The sequence below is a fragment of the Anoplopoma fimbria genome, chromosome 17 (assembly GCF_027596085.1).
Source record: "Anoplopoma fimbria isolate UVic2021 breed Golden Eagle Sablefish chromosome 17, Afim_UVic_2022, whole genome shotgun sequence".
In the NCBI taxonomy this organism is placed as follows: Eukaryota; Metazoa; Chordata; class Actinopteri; order Perciformes; family Anoplopomatidae; genus Anoplopoma; species Anoplopoma fimbria.
In genome coordinates, this window is record NC_072465.1 from 4,780,266 (window position 1) to 4,801,590 (window position 21,325).

A 21,325-nucleotide genomic window follows, 5' to 3' on the forward strand; every position below is an offset into this window, starting at 1 on the left:
TTAGCCTATTTCCACTAATGCTGAACTACTGTTTTTCATTAATTAATAATTGTATATTCTGCGATGCTATTTCCATCCTTAGTTCTATGTGAGTTTATGTTAATGTGTGTGAATGTAAACCAGTTACTTACATGCACAATGCTTATCTCTTATCCCAAATCTTGCTCCAAACAGTGCAGTACCATTTAAAGACACCAGGGTTCTCCACCGAGCCAACAGCCCCATGCAGCCCTCCTCCAACCGCCACCAAAAATATATACTTACGCCTACTTTCATACATGCTCCTGGACTGGGCCCAGATCTTAAAGGGGTCCGGTTTTCTTTGGATGGTGCCGTCTGCTGGGGAGTCCTGGGGTGGCAGGCCCGGCAGGGGCTGGGAGGGGGGCGGGGGAGCGATGCTCTCACTGAGAGGCGGCCCCAGGGACGGGTGCAAGGGCGAGTCTGTGTGGGCGCTCCGGTGGCTGGAAACGCTGTGCTGGGAGCTGTTCTGACTGTCCTTTCTCGACAATTGCTGTTGGAGGAAGCAGATCAATACCATTTTATCATTGAAAGTCAGCTGTGTCAGTGCACCTGTGAACATGGAGGCTGAACTGAGGGCTGACAGCCTAGTAGAGACAACAACAAGTTATTACATCATCAGCAATGGAATGACAAGAAGTTGTGGTTGGTGGAAGAAGAATCTGTGGGTTTTAGATTATAATACAGATACCATTATTGTGTTGCTACCGGATTCAACACGAGGAATAATCGACTTGTTTTATTCAGACAATTATTTTAGCATACAAAAGGGAGAAAAAAAGAGCTCAATGGTTTCTCATGATTAAGTCATTCAGCTGTGGGAGAAACAAATGTAGTTCAACTTACAAGGGTACATTGCCTATTCCTTTTGTTTAACAGAGTGGAATGTATTAACAAGGAACTGCCTCTCCTGCTGCATATGGAGAGATATTCACAGTGAACAGAGCACTCCTGGGGTTTGAAATGGAGGGAGGACTTTACTGGTGAAGCCAGAAATGTAAAACTCCTCATAAATTGCCACTGCCCCCCCCCCAAATAACACGGGCACTTAAGCAACTGCTGGAGGATTTGAATGGAGCGGGGCTTGAGCAGGCTAAAGCGCATACAATCCTGAGCTCAAGTACAAGTACGCTGCAAGTACAAATAAAAATCCTTTCCATGCCGCTTGTCACAGGATCTTTCTTTACAGTCCCTTCTTTGCCATTACGCCACAGATTTTCAAAAGAGAAACCAGTGAAGGGAAAGGGTTACAGACAAGAGCGTGAGAGAGGAAGGAAGATATTTAAAGACAATAAGAGAAAATGACAGCAGTTCAGTCGCTTCACATCATGTGACCTCCCAGTTTCTTTGGATGCGGTGGACAAAAATACACTAAGGAAGGGGCGGAGGCGAGCGGCTCATCTGTTCTCAAATATCAAAGCGTTTGGCCTTCAAAGTGCAGCCATGTCTTCAATAAATTCAGACTCATTACTCCCTGAATCAGCCTCCTACACCTCTGCAATTCATGTTTATATTCATCACCCTTGTTAGACATAAAAGAGGCTCCACGCTTAAGCAAATATTAAGTCAGAGCGGTGAATCCAGCCGGAATGCTTTTACTCTACGAGTGTTATGAGTGTAACCTCGCTGGGTTGTGTGGAGATGTAAAAATCAATGGATTCACATAATTAGTCACAAATGCAGGCCCTGTTTGGTGCTGAAGTCAGACCTCAGGACTGATTATTTCCCCTGATCTGCAAAGTGATTTTTTCTTTTTTTTGGGTCATTTTTATTTCATCAAACAAAATGGTGCCTCCATTAGCCAGTGGAGCAGCATTTCTTTTATGTGTATTTCTCTCTCAGTTTGATAGACACAAAGTCCAAATCCTATTCCCCTATGAAATGAAAACACATCTCTCGGTCTTGATGGGTCTATTGGATTTGACCTTCTGCAGTCATTGTGTTCTCCCTCTGTGCCCTGGGACCGGTCTAATACGCTGGTTTCTGCTGCTCCAATAACTTATTAAGGAGACAGAAGATGGGAAGGGGGAGGGTGGGTGAGTGGATGGGGGGCGGAGGGAGCTGGGGTAATCACAACAAACCCTTGCTGCTTCCTCGGACTGGGCTCCGTGCTGTTTAGCCACACTTCACAGCATTAGCAGTCATCTTTAGAGTGTTTCGTTGCACACAAACAGCAAACATCATGCACTAGCACCGCTATCACCCTCCACCTATCACCTCTAACATCTGCTTTAAGAATGCTATGACATCACCGTCATCATCTAACGCTTTTAATACCCAGCACCAATACCACCACACCTCATTCAAACCCAAAAACTTTCACCCCAGCTGAATGACATCACATACCCTCCTAGCGTAATCTCCGTATGGAGGAGCCCGCTCATAATCATCCTGCAAACAAGAAAATATGGACAAAACACGGTCAATAACATCCCTCTGTTAATGCAGTATCAGATATCGCAGGATGGAGCCGACTCTCAGCTGTGATCCTGCGTTCAACTGTCCCACAGTGCAAGCTTAGCACCCAATGCGAGGCGATCATCAGTGCGTTAGGAACCCTGCTCACGCTGTGCATCAAAGCCCCTCGTCCCAGCCCAGAGAGGAGAGGAGAGAGGAGAGAGGAGAGAGGAGAGAGGAGAGGGGGATGCCAAGCTACAGGCATCCACCCCCGCAAAGCACAGCATCTCATGTCTCCAAACATCAGCAGCACAAGTTACACCTTACAGGGGAGATAGTAAGAGACGAGGCGGGAGAGGGGAGGCGGTGGTGAGAGTGCAATCCTTCTGACAGATACACCATGTAGATGGAGGACAGAAGAGTGGAAGAGGGATGTGAGAGGAGAAGCGTATAGGGCGAATAAAAATAAACAACTACTTACCAGTTTTGGGCTCTTCTTTGCAGGTGCCACCCCTGTGAAGCCGGGCAGAAATGGGGAGGGGGGGGGAGGGGAAAAAAGGGAGAATGTTACCGATGCAGCTTTATTATATCATCCATGTTCAGAAAAAAATGCAACAAAAAAAAAAGGAAAAAAACAAAAAAACAAACAGGTAACGCAGACTCCAAAACAGTGTCACAACAGTGCTCATTTAGCCCTCGTCTCCTTCCTCCCTCCCCCCCCTCCTTCCCTCTCTCTCTCTCTCTCTCTCCCTGCTCGGATCCCTCGCTCGCCGATCCGCGGCTCGCTTTTGCGTAAAGGGAGGGGAGGGGAGGGAAGGCAGCGCGATCTATCCGCATCACTGCCGCGGCCAGCGCTCGGCTTGTCTGGCGCAGCGGAGGAGTGAAGCCCCCCCCAAAGGTCTAATAACCCCCAGCTATCCGACGCACGTGAGTGAGTGAGTGAGTGAGCGTGTATTTGAGGGAAGAAAGTGATAGTTGAGAGGGGGAAAAAAGGAGAAAGGACAGAATCCTGGAGAGCAACTAAGCCAGAGAAAGAAAAAAAAAGAGAGAGAGAGAGAGAGCGGAGCTGTGCTCTGGAGGTCCCGGCCCGTAGCATTACCCATGGAGAAGGAGTCCAAGATACTGAACATTAAATTATAGGCAACCGTCAGTTCCCCTCTTACTGAGACCATCTTCCTGTGTCCGCTGAGCGCCGCGCTCCGCTGTCGAAGGCTCCAGCATCTAGAGGCGGCAGCGTCCTCCACGGCTCTCCCTACCCTGCTGCCTTTTCCTTCCCCCCCCTTCTCTCTCTCTCTCTCTCTCTCTCTCTCACACACTCTTTCTCTTTCTCTCACACACACACCTCACTGCACACTGTCCTCCCTCCCTTTTCTTCCCTCAGCAGCAGCATCAGCATCACCCTCTCTCTCTCTCTCTCTCCTACATCTCAGTCTCCCTCCCACCCCCACATGCTGGTAAACATCAATGCAGCTGCACACACACACACACACACACACACACACACACACACACACACACACACACACACACACACACACACACACACACACACACACACACACACACACACACACACACACACACACACACACACAAATCCCGACACAAATGTGTGTGTGTGTGTGTGTGTGTGTGTGTGTGTGTGTGTGTGTGTGTGTGTGTGTGTGTGTTAAGGTATGACTGACGGGTTTCAGCTTGGGTGAGCAGTGACCAGAAATACCAAACGCAGAAAAAAATATCATTACCTGAGAGAAGCAGCACACAGAGAGAGATCTAGCCGGGGGGAAATTTGCTCCTTAAGCACATCACTATCCCTCTCCCCCCTCCCTCTGATCACCCCCTCCCTCCACTCTGCATGGAATAAACAGTTGTGTGAAGTTATGGAAATGAGAGCGGGAGAAGAGATGCATGAAACAAAGAGAGAGCGCTTAAAAAAAAACCAACTTGTGGTGTGTATTTACCTCTGTAATATTCGACGAGTGGAGTACGGAACCACACACACCTCTGATATACAATAGGGGTGTGTAACGCATGTAAAGCATGATGTGTGTCTGATCTGGGAAAAATGGGCCACTTTTACGCGTCGATCCTTCTGGGAAACAGGATACGATCGTAGACACAAACACACACACAAGCACGCGCTCTTGTCTTCTTTATCTCTCAGACATCTGGGTTCATTCAAAACTGACAGCTCCAACTGTGTTGCGTCTGCAGCTTTGTTTTTTTGCATCTCGTCTTCCTCTCCATCGCCCATTCTTCCTCCTCTCATCTCTCTCTTACCCCCCATTTTCCACACCCCCTTCTTTCAATCAATAGGAATCATTCATTCAGTAGCTCTAAATCAGACGCGGACGCAGATGCACACTGTCAATCCCGAGGTGTTCGTCTCTGGGCTAAGCACGCTGTCAGTCAAAGTGCCGGGGCCGGCGTTTGGTTATCCTTCATCCATCCTCCGTAAACTGATCTGCTGCTGCTGTCCGTCAACGCTTCTCAGCACGCTCCCTTCTCTGAGCTCTTCGATCAGACGCACTGATACACTAAAACGGACACACCCGTGGAATGCAAGAAACAGACTCGGACACAAGGTCGAGTCAGGTCTTAAAATTGCAATGCGCTTTCGAAATGTAATCTCGGAATCAAGCAAATCAATAAATGAGATATCTATTTAAAGATATAGGGCCCGACTAAACTGTGAGGCCTTGGCGCCATTTGACAAAGCAAGCAAAATTGGGCACATGTCAGCAGGTTGTGTGTGTGTATGTACGTGAATCACTCCAATGTATTTGAAGCTCCTACATCAAAAGGTATTGTGGGTGTTTTTGGGCCAGTGGCCAGGACAAATTACATACAAGAGGGAGGAAATAGCGGTTTTGGACAGGTGGGCAACCTTGGATGGCCTGCACTCTGACAGCCTGAGGGAGAGAGAGCACCGACTAAGTCCTCAGCACCTCCAGATTTCAAATAATGGATCAGGGCCACTGTGGAGGCCCCCCAGCTGATTTGATTCTGCTTGCTAAATCTTAAAACTGGTGGCATTATTCACTGCATTCTTAACAGTGAATAATGAAAGACTGCTCAACCTACGGGGCACTAAATTTGTATATGTGTTTTTTTTTATGATTAATGGTACACCAACTAATTATTGTGAATTCCACTGAAGCTACAATTATAAAGTATCCAGTATATTCGAGGACTGCAGTAATATTTTTATTGCACTTGACAGAGTATCAGTCATTTTCTATCACTGGCTGAGGAAAACTCTTATGATTTAGCCACACAGCTTCCAACAGTTTGGATTCATGACGACAATGCACAGCGGAGTCTTTTGCCAACACTGGAAATAAGGTGTGGTGGAAAGAAATCGCAGCCATAAAGCACTGACACACAGAGTTAAAGGTTTCTGTGCTAGAAAGATGAATTCAGCACAAAAAAATGCTCATAAAGGAGCTCTGTTTTGGATTCATTGCGATCAGGTTCAGGTACTGTACGGATGTACAGTTCAACAGATAGGAGGTGTTGCAAAAACCTGGCAGCACAGCAGTCACTAAACGGAAGACATTACTAAGCAGATTACCTTGTCTGTCTATAGTGCTTGTGTGTGTGTGTGTGTGTGTGTGTGTGTGTGTGTGTGTGTGTGTGTGTGTGTGTGTGTGTGTGTGTGTGTGTGTGCGCGCATGTTGGTAAATCTCAGCTAGTAGAGATGGCTTCCAACAGGCAGGTCCATCTGTCACCGTGGCGACAGTGCCTGGTGACCGAGGGGGAACTGACAGACGGTCTCCAAGGAGTGAGACGCTCACATCAGCTGTGTACATCAGCAGCCAGGATGTGACAGCCCTGCAGAGTACAGCTTTATTTAGCTGTGTGTGTGTGTGTGTGTGTGTGTGTAAACAGTGAAATTAAATGTGACAGAGGAGCGTACCACTGTGACTAAATAGATGGCAAAGATGACCAGAGAGAGCATGCATGGAAAAAGTGAAAAAAACTAAAAACATATGGAACATAATGTTCTTGCTAAGAAAGTCATGGTGCTTTATTATATTGAATAAAGATACCTAAGAAAAGCACACATCCATCCGGAGGAAACCCCCAAGAGCAGAGTATCTTAGTAGTTGTCATAGTAACAAAGGATGGTGCAATGGTGGAGATTGTGGAGATGTGGAGGTGTGCAGACATGGGAGATCAGTGAGGCTCACCTCCTTTTCCCTGTGCAACAAGCAGTGATTCACAGGCTAAGAGCCTCGGGCAAGCCAAAAATTAGCGGAGGTGAATCGTGGGCACCTGGCGGGAAGGCCTCTCCCCCATCATTGCCTTTGAGGGCTGCAATGCTGTTCGTTATGGTGCCACCGGAACATGCAGTCAGCAGAATTTTTAATGCGAAGTGAGCAAAAAATACGAAACTTGCCTGCCCATACAGGGAATTGATTTCCTGCTTTGGTCTGTGCAGGGACCTATCATCAACGTTTATCTCTTTCTAATGGGTGTGTACAAGACGGTCCACATTATACGGGCCTCATGCCGGTAACTGTGGGGTTATGCAAGTTCACGTAATGCGAGCCTATCTGCTGTGTCCTCAAGGGTCTGTAGTCTGTGGAATGCTTTTGACATTTTCAAGCTGCTCAAATGCCCAATATTAATCCAATAAAAGCAATATAATGTGGCGACGATCCACTTGGTGTTTTTACCCTCTTAAAACCCCAGGTCCAGACAAAAACAAAGAAGACACATTTCAACCCACTGTCTGTCTTCAAGGGTATAATAAATCACTTTCAAAGTGCACTTAAAGGCAATGAGAGGAAAGGCAAACAAACGCAAACTAGAGTAAATACACCCCTCTGTGCTTTAAAACTATCAACGCTCTGAAGAGTTTCCCCGAGTAGCCGGGCAGATAACCTGAAGCCTCTGACATTTGCTTGGGTATTAAGATTCTTATTTATTCAAAGGAGATAAGAAAAGTGGCTGTCAAATACACTGACATTTGTGAAAATAGTTGAATACCTCTTGCCTGTGTTAGTCTATCAACCTGCCATTTGAAGTCCGCTGGTTACGTGGGAGGAGAGAAAAGGTTCATCTCTCATTCTGAGAGTGCCCAGCAGGGACTATGGTGTCACTGTTGATTGATGAGTCATGAAGTGTTTGTGTGTGTATGTGTGTGTGTGTGTGTGTGTGGGGTGGGAGGTGGGGTTGGGGAGCGAGAGAGAGAGGGAGCACAGGATCATGGGGGTTTCGTTGCCGCTCTTTCATCATCTCTCTGATCCTCTGACATCCACCGTTCTCTTCTCAGTCTGCCGCTGCCTCTCCTTCCATTTCCTGTACACGGCTACAAGCAGTTGCTGCAACCAAACACAGTCTACCTTTGCATTCATTGCAGTACCTGCCAGGCCTTACAAACAGGTGAAAAAAAAAAAAAAAAAAGAAAAAAGAAAAAGCAGCACGACTGGACATTTTTATTTATTTTTTTACAGCTGACTAATGACGTGAGCTGCTGGGCCATTGAGAGGCTGCGTTTTAAAGATTCGACACCCAAACCCAGGTTTTCACTAAGAAAAGGCTGCACACCCGATGTGTATGCGTCCCTATAGACCCTGTTAGGATTTAAACCTTTTTTTTTTTTTTAAAGGGAACACGGGAGAGGAAATTAGCGTCTGTGCTAGGGCAGGACATCGGGGGCCAAAATGAATTATGTCAGCTCATCAGTGAGGGCAGGAGAAGACTGGCGGGGGAAAATGAGAGCGGTGTAATTAGACAAATGAAAGAACACTGTATCACCAAACACAGACCTGATTGAAGTAATAAATCACAGAACCTCTGCGTCTTGTGTGCATAACGTATGAAACACTGTCAAGTCTTAACCTGACATTCTGTGGGCGGTTCTTCCTCTTTATAACTGATAGACGTAACTGGAGCAAAAAAGGGTAAAAAGAAAAAGATCGTTTTCGCAGACAAAAAAAATTGAACGCTGGAACCCGCAAATGAGATTCACATTGCTGAATCGCATGTTCTTTTCTCCAAACGTTCAGCACTCTGTTGCTGGTGAGGCATAAAAACACATGCTCACATTTTTTCACACCAGCTGACTTGCTCACATGCTCGTACATGGTGAGAAAGACAGGGGGAGACGTGTTGAGGAGGGCCCGCTGTTGCGCAGGGCAGCCTTAATGAGTGTGTATGTCTGGTGAACCGGTCCTCAGGGATTGGCTCCCATCTTCACGTGGGCGAGCCGGTGTGAATATACATACTGACTGTGGAGGAATGGAAACAGAAAATGGGGTTGGAGGAGGGGTGGGACCGCCACCAATTAAGACTCTACCAGGCTCGTTCTGCCTGGAATGCATAATTGGATGAATGACTGTTCGCGTTCGAGACCGACACCATAAAGCGCGTGTGTGTGTGTGTGTGTGTGTGTGTGTATGTACATGGACATGGTCATGAAAGAAGAGACCCTTGATGGATGGAAGAAGAGAGCAAGAGATAAAAGAGAGCACAAGAGAGAAAAAGATGTGGGTGTTTGATAAGCAAAGCTGACATCAGGACCCCAATTAGAGGCCAGTGCGTGTCGTTACTGCTGGTGGAGCGAGAGAAAAAAAACCAGTGAGGAGAGGAAGAGCGGGAGAGTGATTAAGGCACCGTATCTGGAACCTTGGTTTATGCTCTAAGGGTGCAGCAGTGTGTTTGTACAGTATGTCAGACATGTATGATGGGAAAGATGCAGTGTGGGTGGAGCACTGTCAGGCAGAAATACCAATCATTCTCTGGTCGAGGCTTTCAGGATGTTGTACATGTGATAAGCTGCTGTTTTATATCATTAGGAACTGGTAGTTGGATACATTTGAAGACATCTTTTCTGACTTTTCTTGTTTTTCTGACATTCTATAGAAAAAAAATGAATTGATGGATCAAAGAAAGAATAGGTTTGTCAATAATAAAAATAATCATTAGTTGCAACCCTAGATCAAATATGATTTTGGTTCTTCATACCTACCACAAATTAAATTCTCACTGAGGCACACTATTTACACCAATGTCCAGATGCTAGAGATCTGACACAGGGATTATTTAAAAATATTCAATACTAATGAAATGTGAAAGAGCTCTCCTACTTTTCTACAAAAGCCTTTTTGTTCGTTTAACAAAAGATGCCAAACAAATGTTGTGAAAACACAAGGAGGTGTACAGGAGTTAACAGTTTAAAAAAGCAAACGTATAAATATCTACCGTGTCTGATCAAAAAGCGAGTATGAATCTGACCAAGGATAAAATAGAAGGTTTGAGGACTTGGCAGCTTTCGATAGGTATAGTGCTACTGACACAGGTTTGATATGATGTCCTTGGGCGAGACAAATAAAAACAAAAAGTCAACATACCATCGTAGTCCAATTTGTAATTTGGCTCAATAATTAGCGCCTGTGTTGTGATGTTGGAGCCATTAGGTCCAACATCACAACATACAGTAGCCAGCACTTGGTACTTAAATGTGCAAATGGGAGAAGTGCAGTGAGCAGCCTTTTGTTCTATTATTAATCTGCATGAAGCACCAGAAGGGCCGGTCCTGCTAGAAGACACTGTACATTCAATTGGCTTTCATCAAAATGATTTCCTGTGTTTGTTTGTTTCTCTGCTGTTCCAAAACCATAAATGGGATTAGACCAACCATTAAAGGCATTCAGTGATGCTGCTTCAGTTCAAATGCCCCCGTATACATTATCCTCATCCATACCTTTTAGCTCAGTGCCATTCCTTCTATTGCCGTCATATCCGTCTGTCTGCGGCTATCAAAGCTAGTCACTGCGTCTACACAAGCCATTCTAAAAACTGCCCTCTGTCTTATTGCCAGCCCATTAAGCTCCTGCCCAAGTTGAGGCTGTATCACATTATGGGCTTGTGTACAGTAAAGCGATGAAGAAATACTACTCATTAGCAAAAGCCAGTGACGGGGATTGGAACGGTTTGGTCTGTGTGTGTTTGGGTGTGTGTCAGTATGGAGAAAGAGACAGAGATACATATTGAGACGGTTACATATTGCGAGAGAAAGACGGAGAAAGAGACGGGGACTCAGCGCGGGACGACGATGCCACTTGGCGGCCATTCATCTGACCGTTTTCCCTCGACAGTTCTGAGCACTTAACCCTGCCAAGGAGATAAACTGTGTGAGTGCGTGGATGTGCACGTACCCACACACACAAACCTTTTAGTTACTTGAATTAATAACCCTGAAAGCAAGCTATGGACAGTCTGACAGAGAAAACAGTCCAATTACTCGTACCACACATTGCGTTTAGAGCTCTAGAGGTCTGAGAGTCTGATGGGGATTCTAGGAAAAATACCAAAATTCAATCATTCCACTTTTATCTTCCATTCGCAGTTGCTTTGTTTCCATTTAGTTTTCCTGTGTGACAGTGATTTTCAATCAGAAACCCCCAGAAAACCGGGATGGTACACGCTGAATAGAGGCATTCATGTGGAGCTGCACTGTTTTTGCAGCAAAGACAACTAACTACTGGAAATGTATGTTAACAGCTCATTTGCCAAGCCAGATAGCCAGGTGGGTGGATAAAAGGCATGCCAGCACAATCCATCTTAAAAGTGACTCATTTTAACAGGGGACTACACTAAAAGCCTAAAATAAACTAGACATGTTTGTCAACCAACAAGACACAGCAGACAGACACAGAGGGGAGTGAATAAGAACCTGGGCCGAGAGAGAAACTGAGTATGAGACGGAGTGAAAAAAAAAAGAGGGAGAATATTCGGACTCTGACCGGAAACACCAACTAAACTAAATCTTCTCCCGTGATGCTCTCCCTTCTTATCATACCTCTTTCATCTCCCCTTTTAACTTTCCTGAGAACACTGCCTCCTTTACATTTTAAGACAGCGACGGTGCTCTGACTGTCAATGCTATTTAGTGTAAACACCTCACTCTGTCTTCCCTCACTTCCCTTTCAGCCACATGCCCAAATGTTATTTCAACTCTCTCTGCGGCTCCTTTCCTTTTTCCATATCATAATAACCCCATCTCTCCTCTGATTCCAACCTCTATTTACATGATTAAATAAATAGGGTCTATAAAAGAGCTCTCTGTGAGCTGGGACAGCTTAAATCTTTTTTTTTTTGTCATCAGCATTGAGCAGATTCATGGGAAGGGTTTGTTTGGTTTCGCAATACTTCAACATATGGGCACATAAATCAGAAACCGCCGTATAACTCGACACCTGTTCACTCCGTCTTCCTCATCTCCGTCTGCTCTCATCAGTTTCAATAGCATTACAAATTCACTGAGACAATAAGAGCATATGGAGGGATCAGCCTCCTCTCACCTCTCTGCACCAGCATGGTGACCTCGCTGCCTTTGGGACATTTGCTGAGCAGGTCGACCACCTGGTTGTGCGACATGCTCTGCACGTTCCTCTTGTTCACCTCCACGATGATGTCCCCCTCCTTGAGGCCGCGGCAGCGCGGGTAGTCCACGATCTGCTTCACCCTCTGCCCTCCGCCTCCGGGGCTGTCGGCGATGGTGAACCCGAAGCCCTTGTCTCCTTTCTCCATGTGTACAGTGATGAGCTCCGGTTGTGTCGCGATGGATGAGGCCAGGGTGACCACGTCGCTGGAGTAGCCGTGCTGGGAGGAGGTGTCGGAGGCCGCCTCCGCCGAGGGGCTGTGGGATCGGGGGAGGCCGTTGAGGGGTGCCCCTCCGTTGGTCGAGCCGATGTTGTTGTTCTGACTGCCGTGGCTGGACGGCGAGTCGTAGCTGTGGGAGGCTTCCTGGCCGTTGACGATGATCGGGTCTTTGTTGTCGATGATGGCCACCGAGGTAACCAGGCTAGTGTTGGGGTCATCGGGGTCAAAGGGCAGCGGGTAGCCGCGGCACAGCTCCAAGTTGACCATTGAGCCAATTGGGATGGACTGGAAGATCTTCACGACTTGGGCATGGGTGTAGCCTAGCACACATATGTCGTTGACGCTCACGATCACATCACCTTAAAGGTGGAGAAGAGGGAGAAGTTTTGTTTCCGTTTGTCTGGAATTCATTTGCTTCCTTATTTATACACCATATTGGGTACACCAACCTGTCTCCATTTTGCCATCAAGTGCGGCCGGTCCATCCAGGACCAAGCTCTTGATTTGCAGGAACTCGTCTGGCTCATCGCCTCCCACAACCGTGAAACCGAACCCCCGACGACTCTTTTTCAGCTTGGTGTTGATGAAAGTCCCCTTCAGCTCGGATCGGTTGCGGGTAAAGAAAGGCTTCCCTCCTGAACACACAAACACAGACGATTTCATTTATATCTCTCTGATACACCAATGTAACAACCCAAACTGAATGAAGCAGCTTTGGATTCACTAAAACCGTTCTCTGTCTGGTGATTTCTGGTGGAAAGGCTTTGGCTCACAGGCATAAAAACATAAAAAACATCAACATGTATCATTAATCTAAACACACAACTAACCTTTACTCTTAGTGATCAGTGCAACCACATAAAATGAGCGTAATGGCTATTGACTAAGGTTGGGTGATAACCCGGTAGGTGTGTTCTGGTCCGATGACATATAATGAATCAAATAGATTTTAGAAGTTTAAAATGATATTGAAAAGACAAGTGAGATGGCATGTGGTAGAAAATTGGGTTATCACCAGTGTTAGAAGTGTTAGTTGTAAAAAAGAGTGAAAAAAATACTTTCCGACACACTATTACTATATATATATATATATATATATATATATATATATTATTAATTTTTTTCCTTAACGAATGAAGGTCACCTGATATGAGAGAGGGTTCTGCCTCAGTGAACAGCTCTTGCCAACGAGACATCTCTTATCATTCAACACTGGTTGTGAGGGTTTAATTAACACAGCGATATCCACGATACACATTTCACAGTCTTAAGTCATGAGAACAATCTAAAACCCAATTACTCAGTCCTCCTTTCTCTACCTCATTATCTGGCATTAAGGACACAATGAAGAAAGAGATGAGATGGAATCAGTCGAAATCAAAAGCTTAAGTGAGGAATTCATCCGCTGCCTTCGGTGTCGAGAATGTGAGGAACGGGGAACAACATCTGAATACAGGGACAGGTTGAGCTCTAAGCGTTTATTAATAGACATGTAAGCAGCATGCTACAGAAGATGACTTCACAGGCTTGACAAGAATTAATAAGGATATGTTGGTAAAGGTGAAGGAAAGAATGAAAGCTTGTGCATTACAGAAAAGGGATCACAGAGGAATGTGTGCTCAGTGACCAGCAGCACCACATTATGGTATTCTAGTGCTATCGTTTATGCATTCAATGAAAAATGCATTACCCTTGGAGTCAGTTACTGTCACTGTGTTTTTTGTTTTTGCAGTGTGTGTCTGTGTGTGCAATGCCTAGTTTGAAGATGGTTTTTTTTATGTGGCATTTTTGCATTTATTTGACAGCGGGGAAATATGATGTATGACATGCAACAAGGTTGTTTTTGGGTTATATGGCATGCAGGTAACCACTCGGCTACCAAGGAGCTCCATGAAAAGCATTTTTTCAAAACAGGAGAGATGTAACAAAACTGTGAACATAGATGGCGGCTTTATCCACAAGGGATCCGGAGATGAAAGAGCAAACGAGGAAGCAGGAGAAATATGAAAAGCGGGTTTGGATAGAGATTTCCAATGTCGCCTTTCTCTGGAGGAATGTCAAGGCCATGGACAGCACAGCGGAAAGATAGACGGAGGGTGGGATCAAAAGACAGAAAGACAGACGGAAACAACAATGGCACCAAAGCAGAGAGAGGGAGCAGGTTGGGGATGTGAGCTATAACATAAAGAGATTGATGAGGGAAAAAAGGCAAAGACGTCCCACAGAGCAGCAAGGGAGAGTCAGAGGGAGAGACGGGGTGAGGCAGTTAATTCTCTGCCATGGCTGTGCTAATTAGACAAGCTGCTGGTGGGAGGCTGGTATAAAAGGAGCTGGCAACACACAGTAGCGGCTAGACACTATGTCTGTAGGTGTTTGTTTCGCTAAATGGTGGGTGAAATCAGGCCATTATTTCATGCAGAAAAATGGAGCAACATAACAAGGGGTTCATTGTAAATCAACATGTGGCCACAGTGAAGACAGAAGCGAAAAATGTATATAAATTAAAACCGTTCCTTGCAGTGTTCTCTTGGAAAAATGTAGTCTAATGTACATACCGTATGAGTGGAATTAATATTAAGACTATATGATGAAAGAGCAGTCATTACATAATTGCTCCACCTTCATGAAAACACAAACAAGGCCTGAAGGGGCGAAAACAAACTACACTGCAGTTTCTGAATTTAGTTTAACTCATAATAAGTTGATCTGGGTGACACTGCCTGGAAACAGAAAAGTAATAAGCAGTCCTGTTTTTATGAAGTTTCACACTGTAGTTTGATTTAAAGGGGAACTTACGTTTCTGTCCCATCGCGTTGGGCATCGGAGGTCCTTTCTGAGGGTCCCTGTAGGTCTCCTGGTGGTTGGCAGCATAGTTGGCCAGTGGGGCCCCTGCCAACGCCGAATCCTCGATCCATTCTGTAACGGCAAGAGGCACATGTTCTCTAGACGGGGTCCAGACAGGGGCACAGATGCCCTACTTGTGGAAGAAACTGGGGCTAAGGGCTCCGGGAAAACGCAGCCTACTGTGTTGTGTGTTTGTGGAAAAAGCCATTTTGCTTGCTATGACACTAGAGGGACGTGTGCAGGATTGGTTCTGAAACTCTCAGTGCAAATGAAACATTTGCTTGTGATATTCAGAGCAACAAGTGAATGAACTTGGTTTAATAACTCTGACTACCAAGATATCACGTAAAATCTATACAATACAGTTTCAGATAACATGTTATCTCAAGCTTTAAACAGCTCACTCAAACTTCATGAAGCTTTTCACATCTCCCTATTGAATAAAGAGGTGTGCGAATAAAGGGACCCATTTAGTCATAATGGCCCGCGTCTTTAAATAAATCACCTTGTGACGGCAACACGGCACCAATCAGACTACAACCCTCATTCATATTCTAAACAGTGTGATAGAATCAATGCAGAAGTGAAAGAAATTGGGAAAAACCCCACGCTTGATAGTATTGAGTGGAATCGAGTGGAATCCAATGATTTCTGCTGACCGAGCAGAAGGCGATAGGAGATAATTAAGAAAAGAGGCTCTCTTTAGCAAGCGGATCATTTTTCAGTCGAAGACAAACTTACCTTTCTTCACCCAAGCGAAATTAAGCTTTCAAGTTATTACCACAAAGAAGTGTCCGAAAACACGGAAAAACTGAAATTAACTTCAAACAGGCTGCGTGGTACAGCCGCAAATAATAGGTATGCCTTTATGGAAGGGCACTTAGCAAATCATAAGGCAGTAGCAGGCGACATCAAGAAACACTGTAGCAGTAGTTGCTGTAAAGACACAATCTCGCACACGTACACACATATAAAGACATATGCAGCTACCTCAGTCAAACACATGAATAGAAAGAAAGGAAATGACGCCCTTGGTGGGGGCTTGTGAACGAACCTCGGATGTAGCGCTCACCTTCGGGTGGCTGCTGGCTTTGGGGCTGAGGCTGCTGAGGCTGCTGCTGTTCCAGCTGCCTGCGCCTCTTAGCCTCCAACACCGGATTCTCATACTGGGTCTTCCTGTTGATGTGACTTTTTGGACGGACGAGTGGATGGAGGTTGAGGAATGAGAAATGAGGGACGGGAGGAATGAATAATAGGAGGCAGAAAAATAAAGAATAGAGAACAGGATGTAGGAGGAGGAGTAAATATCAGCGGGAAGGTGCAGCGCAGCAGGGAGGGAAAACAGACACAGTGGAGAGGATAAGGTAATAGAGGAGAGAGATCGGGTCAAGAGAGGGAGGGGACACATGGCGATAAGCTTTGATTAATACACAGTGGAGCAATACACATGCATCCATCCATACTTCAGGCCCACAAATTATTACATTTTTGATGATGGCTTAATTCACAGAATCTACAAATCTTCCACACCACACACCGTTATTTACCAAATACCCACCAGTACTGAGAAATTACACCTGAAAGCACCACATTGTACTGATAAATTATGACATGGTGAATAATGTATATTAGAAAAAAATAAACATTGCAGAGAAAAAGAGGGGGGAAAACATTGAAACGCCACAGTTTTGGGCCCCCACGGTGCTGCTTTGAACAACATCAAAAACGTTTGAAACATTTTCGTATTAATGCTGAGGCCCTAGGGCTTTACACAAGACACACACACACACACACACACACACACACACACACACACACACACACACACACACACACACACACACACACACACACACACACACACACACACACACACACACACACACACACACACACACACGTTTTCCCAAATGATGGCGACACAAACAAAATGGCCTACATTTTTGCAGTACACAAAAGACCAAAATAGCTGCAGCAAAATCTAGCTCAGAAGTCTTACAGCAGAACTGTACATACATTAGAGCTGCTCCTATTTACAGTAAGGTCAAGAGATTCTTTGGTCGGAATAAAAAACGTGTTAAATCATGTCTTTTTTAAGTGTGAGAAGAAAAATGCAAGAAGGCCATTTCTTCTTCTTCGTGCATGTGCAGCGTCAGCATTTACAAAGTGTGTCGGATGCCTTTACATACTGTACGTCACTTACTCAACATAGTAGACCCCATACACTGGATCGTCTATTTTCTCCCATCCTGGTGGAAGTTCTAAAAGAGAAAAAAACAAGAAAAATGATGAGTGAGACAGAGGAAACGATGAAAACTCAAAGCTGTAAAGTTGCCGGGGGCCATGTATCGAGCCATTAGAGGCAGAGGCCAGTAGAGACCTTTTTCGCCTCTACATTGTGACCGCCTGTCAGTCAGTCTCCAGGGCAAGAGCGACTCAACAGCTTCACAGGCAGTCAGGCTTCCCTCTCCCCCCCATTCATCCTTGTCCCCTTACAGTGCTGACATTTCCACACATCAGATAAGAACAGAGCAAGACCCCCTTGGGCAGAGATGAATGGAGGGATGGAGAGAGGAAAGGAGGTGAGAGAAAAAGAGATGTGGTGAGGTCAGAGAGAGGAGGGGAAGAAGAAAACAAGGAAGGAAAGACTGGTAAAAGTGAGGTGGGTGAACTGCTTGATTTGAAACTAATTGAGTCTTTTTTTTTTTTTCTTTCTTTTTCGCATAATGACATATTACCTATCTTTTTCTCTTACGAATGATAAACAACGTGCAGAGAAGCATTTTTCTTATTAATCGGATGCCTATATTAGTGGAAAAAATACCTGTCCTTGGCTAAACACAATGGATGTGTGGCTGTGGTCTCCTAAAAGTTTGTGTTCCCTTTGTGGACTAAGACTGCACCTTGACAGATGTGCCCTTGAAAGCAGATGCTCTCTCACAGTGGCAGACACTTTTAAAGTCTTTTGGAGAAAGTAAAGTAAAGATTTCAAATATGACCTGGCCCACTTCAACAGCCTTTAATTACCCGATTGGTGCCATCTTGTTGTATTTCTACAGTGTTTGCCAGAGAAAGTGATGCCATCTGATTACAGAGGCATTGATTATTGGCTCGCCTCCACACAGATAATGTCAGAGTCTTCTAATTGGCTACAAACACAGATTGTCCAATAATCCTCTCATGTGATGTATCAGTTTTACATATCATTACCCTCGGCCAATTAAGCCTTGCCCTGTGTGCGAGTAGATGGTAATTACAATCATAAAACTTGAAGAGCCTCCCTCTGCTCTCTAATGAGGAGGGCCCTTGGTTGGAGTGTAGTCAGCAGCAGATGCGGGAAAAAAAGAAGGGGAAAAAAAGCCAGATGTGAATGTTTAAAATGTATGCACATGACACACACCACTACAGATTACAGTCTGTTAGACCAGGTAGTAAGCAAAACGGATTTAGAACGACCACAGACAAATCTGCATTTATAGTCGTCAATTTGATGCTTGCAGCAAATTGAGTTACTACTATTCCATATTTTCAACACCTGCTAAAAGCAGCTAACACAAAGAAAGGAATGCAAGGTTACAGCGTCAGTGCTGTTGAACAGGGTGAACCCACACGGCGGGCATGGAGAATTATCATTCAGATTTCTGAACCGGAACGTTAAATGCAATGCGGTCCTGCGTCGCCTCCCGCAAAATTTTAATCACCCACTTGATTTCACACTGCGCTGGTTCCGCTCCTGGAGGAGCACCTGTGACTGTGTGCGAGTGTGTGTGCGCGTGTGTGCGTGTGCGTGTGTGAGAGAGAGCGACAGAGCAGAGAGAGGACATTTGGTGCTGCAACCTTCTTAACAGTAATGTATACATTTCAGTGAGTGTAATCGCAAATGACAAAGACAAAGAGAAAGAAATCTGTCCCTCATCAGGCCGTGTTTTCTGCTCACACTGTGTCCATGTGACTTCCCCTCGACCCGACTTCAGGAATATATTATGAATTAAATGGGGAATCAAGCATAATGAATAACATGTTTAACTATGTGCATCTCATTCTCTTGATACTGTGCTGCAATTGATTTCTCTTGAGTAAGCATGTACTACAGCTGCACTTTGAGTGTGTGTGTGTGTGTGTGTGTGTGTGTGTGTGTGTGTGTGTGTGTGTGTGTGTGTGTGTGTGTGTGTGTGTGTGTGTGTGTGTGTGTGTGTGTGTGTGTGTGTGTGTGTGTGCGTTCATAAAAGGCTTGAGTCTGCTTCTCCTCAAGAGCTGAAGTTAATAGCTCTCCTCTGCCCACCTGTATTGGATTGTGGGGATCAATAATTATTGAACATGTTCATCTATTCGAGGGCTGTTTTGTGGACTCGTCTGAACTGCTGGCTTTAACATGGCAGCTGTTTAACACAATTACCAAAGGGAGCTGCTAACAAGACTTATGACTTTTCTTTTAACATGATGTTCCGTCTTTGCCCTGTTTGTATCGCTGTTTGATGTTTGCTGAAAACAGCCCCTGCTGCTGCAGGAAAATGAGAGCTAAAAAGAAGATGAAAAACGGTGTGATATTTCTCTGCGGGGTGACCCTTTCACATGACATTTAGTCATCTGTCTAAATGTTAATATAAAAAATATTGATTAATGCAGCTTTAGCAGATGATGAAAAAATATACTCAATTACGATACTTATTTAGGGCTCCTTTATAAGGCCCCGGGGCTGATGAAAACCTTTCCAATCCCATTTTACAAAAACTGAAACTAGTTACAAATCAAGCTCAAAGAAGAAGTTTCATTCTTTCACTTGTCATTAGCAATCACATTTGGCGCTATTTCAAATTCTACAAATACACAAGAGAATGAAGTGAAATGGGCGTATTTATCCTTTTTTGTCCTTGTATTTCAATGCACTACAATCATTTAACAGATATCTCCTCTAATGGAATGACATCATTCATTATCCGTGCAGAACGTGGAGGGCACGGTCTCCAGACACCATTTATCCTGCACAAGTGGCCGCGCTGCTGTGTCTGATAGGCTAGTTAGTGTGCTGATGGGCAGCGTGTAAAAAAAATAAATAAAAAGGCCTGCTGCGGTCAGGCTCAGACAGAAACCATTAGCAAATCATCATTGTAAGATTCTTCCTTGGATCTGCACTCGTCTCTTATGTATGAAATGACGTGCAAGTATGTCTGGTTTGAAGGTGGCATGGGGGCAAGTTCACAGTTGTGTTGGAGGCCGGCTTTCTGATCACGCCCAGTGTGTGTTTATTAAAAATCCAAGCCACATGCTAAGCATACACTGAGTAAAGGTCAAATCTCTGTCAGCCTGGCATAATGTGTCATTTTCTAGATAATTAGAGTCATTGTCATAGTCGTCTCTTACCAACAGCAAATGACTCTGTATGAGCCACTGGTGGGGGTGTTTTCATGTCATTATGTAAATGTGCACTATTAACTGTTGTTGTGTTTTGAATTGCAACAATGAATCAGATGTGTGACACTGAGAGTGATGTAGTAAGAGTGTAAAAAGATGAGAGAAGGTCCTACCTAGGTCATTGTCCAGCTCCTCTGTGTGTACCCCTTCTACTCAGCAGGATCGACAGCACAGCAGCACAGGATCGGTGTGAAATGGAAAGAGAAGGGGGGAGAGTTAATCGAATTCAGAGCTGCAGCCTCATGAGACAAAAATCACGAGGCATGTTTTCCCCAAACGACTGGATCTCTGTGTGTGGCTTAATCCAGCAGAGTTGGTGTAGAATTGTAATCCCCCCCAAAAAACAAGCTAGCTGTTATCCTGTCATATTGTGAGTAGTAATGCACCTTACAAAAGGGAAAATCCCATGACCTGATGAGAAACTGTATTAATGGTTTTCTTTCTGTGTTTTTGTTAAACATCTATGAGCATGCACGCTGCCTCAGTGGAGGTCAGGGAGGGCGCTGCTCATTTGAGCTACATGATGCGAATGGTGCCGATAATTCCACGAAGCTGTGGGGCATCTTGCTCTGACAGACAGCTGACAGAAGGAGCGTAGTAGAGCAGTGCCACCCAATGACTCCTCGCCATTTTCCGTGACCCAACACTGACACCCAAAGGCTGCTGAGGGAACCACTGAACTCTTGTTAAAACATCTGTGATTTTCATGACAACAAATGGAGAAATAGGAAGTGAACAAAGGTGTTTTCTAACCCAGGCTTGAAACTACAATCTGAATACAGGGTTAGTTAATTGGACACATATGAAAAGGATCTAACATTAGTTATCATTAATTTACTTCCTGAACAGATGTTTGTTTCTGATAGTTCTTTTAAAATAATGAGACAGTAAGGGAGAAACCTGTATTTCTACACTTTACAAACCAAAAAATAGAAGAATTCGTAAGTTCAATAGTCTGTGTCCTACAATGGGTTTGTATTTGAAAGGAGTGTAACGCAAACGTAGAGGATTTTACATAAAACACACAGAATCTTATAGG

At 44.8% G+C, this 21,325-nt stretch overlaps 1 protein-coding gene across 1 annotated transcript in view; it reads right to left on the bottom strand.

Moving 5' to 3' along the window:
* LOC129105255 (membrane-associated guanylate kinase, WW and PDZ domain-containing protein 1-like) overlaps positions 1-21,325 on the bottom strand; it is a 131,115-nt gene that overhangs the window by 17,252 nt on the left and 92,538 nt on the right. The window contains 9 exon segments of the mRNA XM_054616164.1: positions 265-511; positions 2,365-2,409; positions 2,897-2,928; positions 11,730-12,389; positions 12,480-12,665; positions 14,827-14,946; positions 15,929-16,062; positions 17,078-17,135; positions 20,400-20,435. Coding sequence (XP_054472139.1) covers positions 265-511; positions 2,365-2,409; positions 2,897-2,928; positions 11,730-12,389; positions 12,480-12,665; positions 14,827-14,946; positions 15,929-16,062; positions 17,078-17,135; positions 20,400-20,435 — 1,518 coding nt within the window.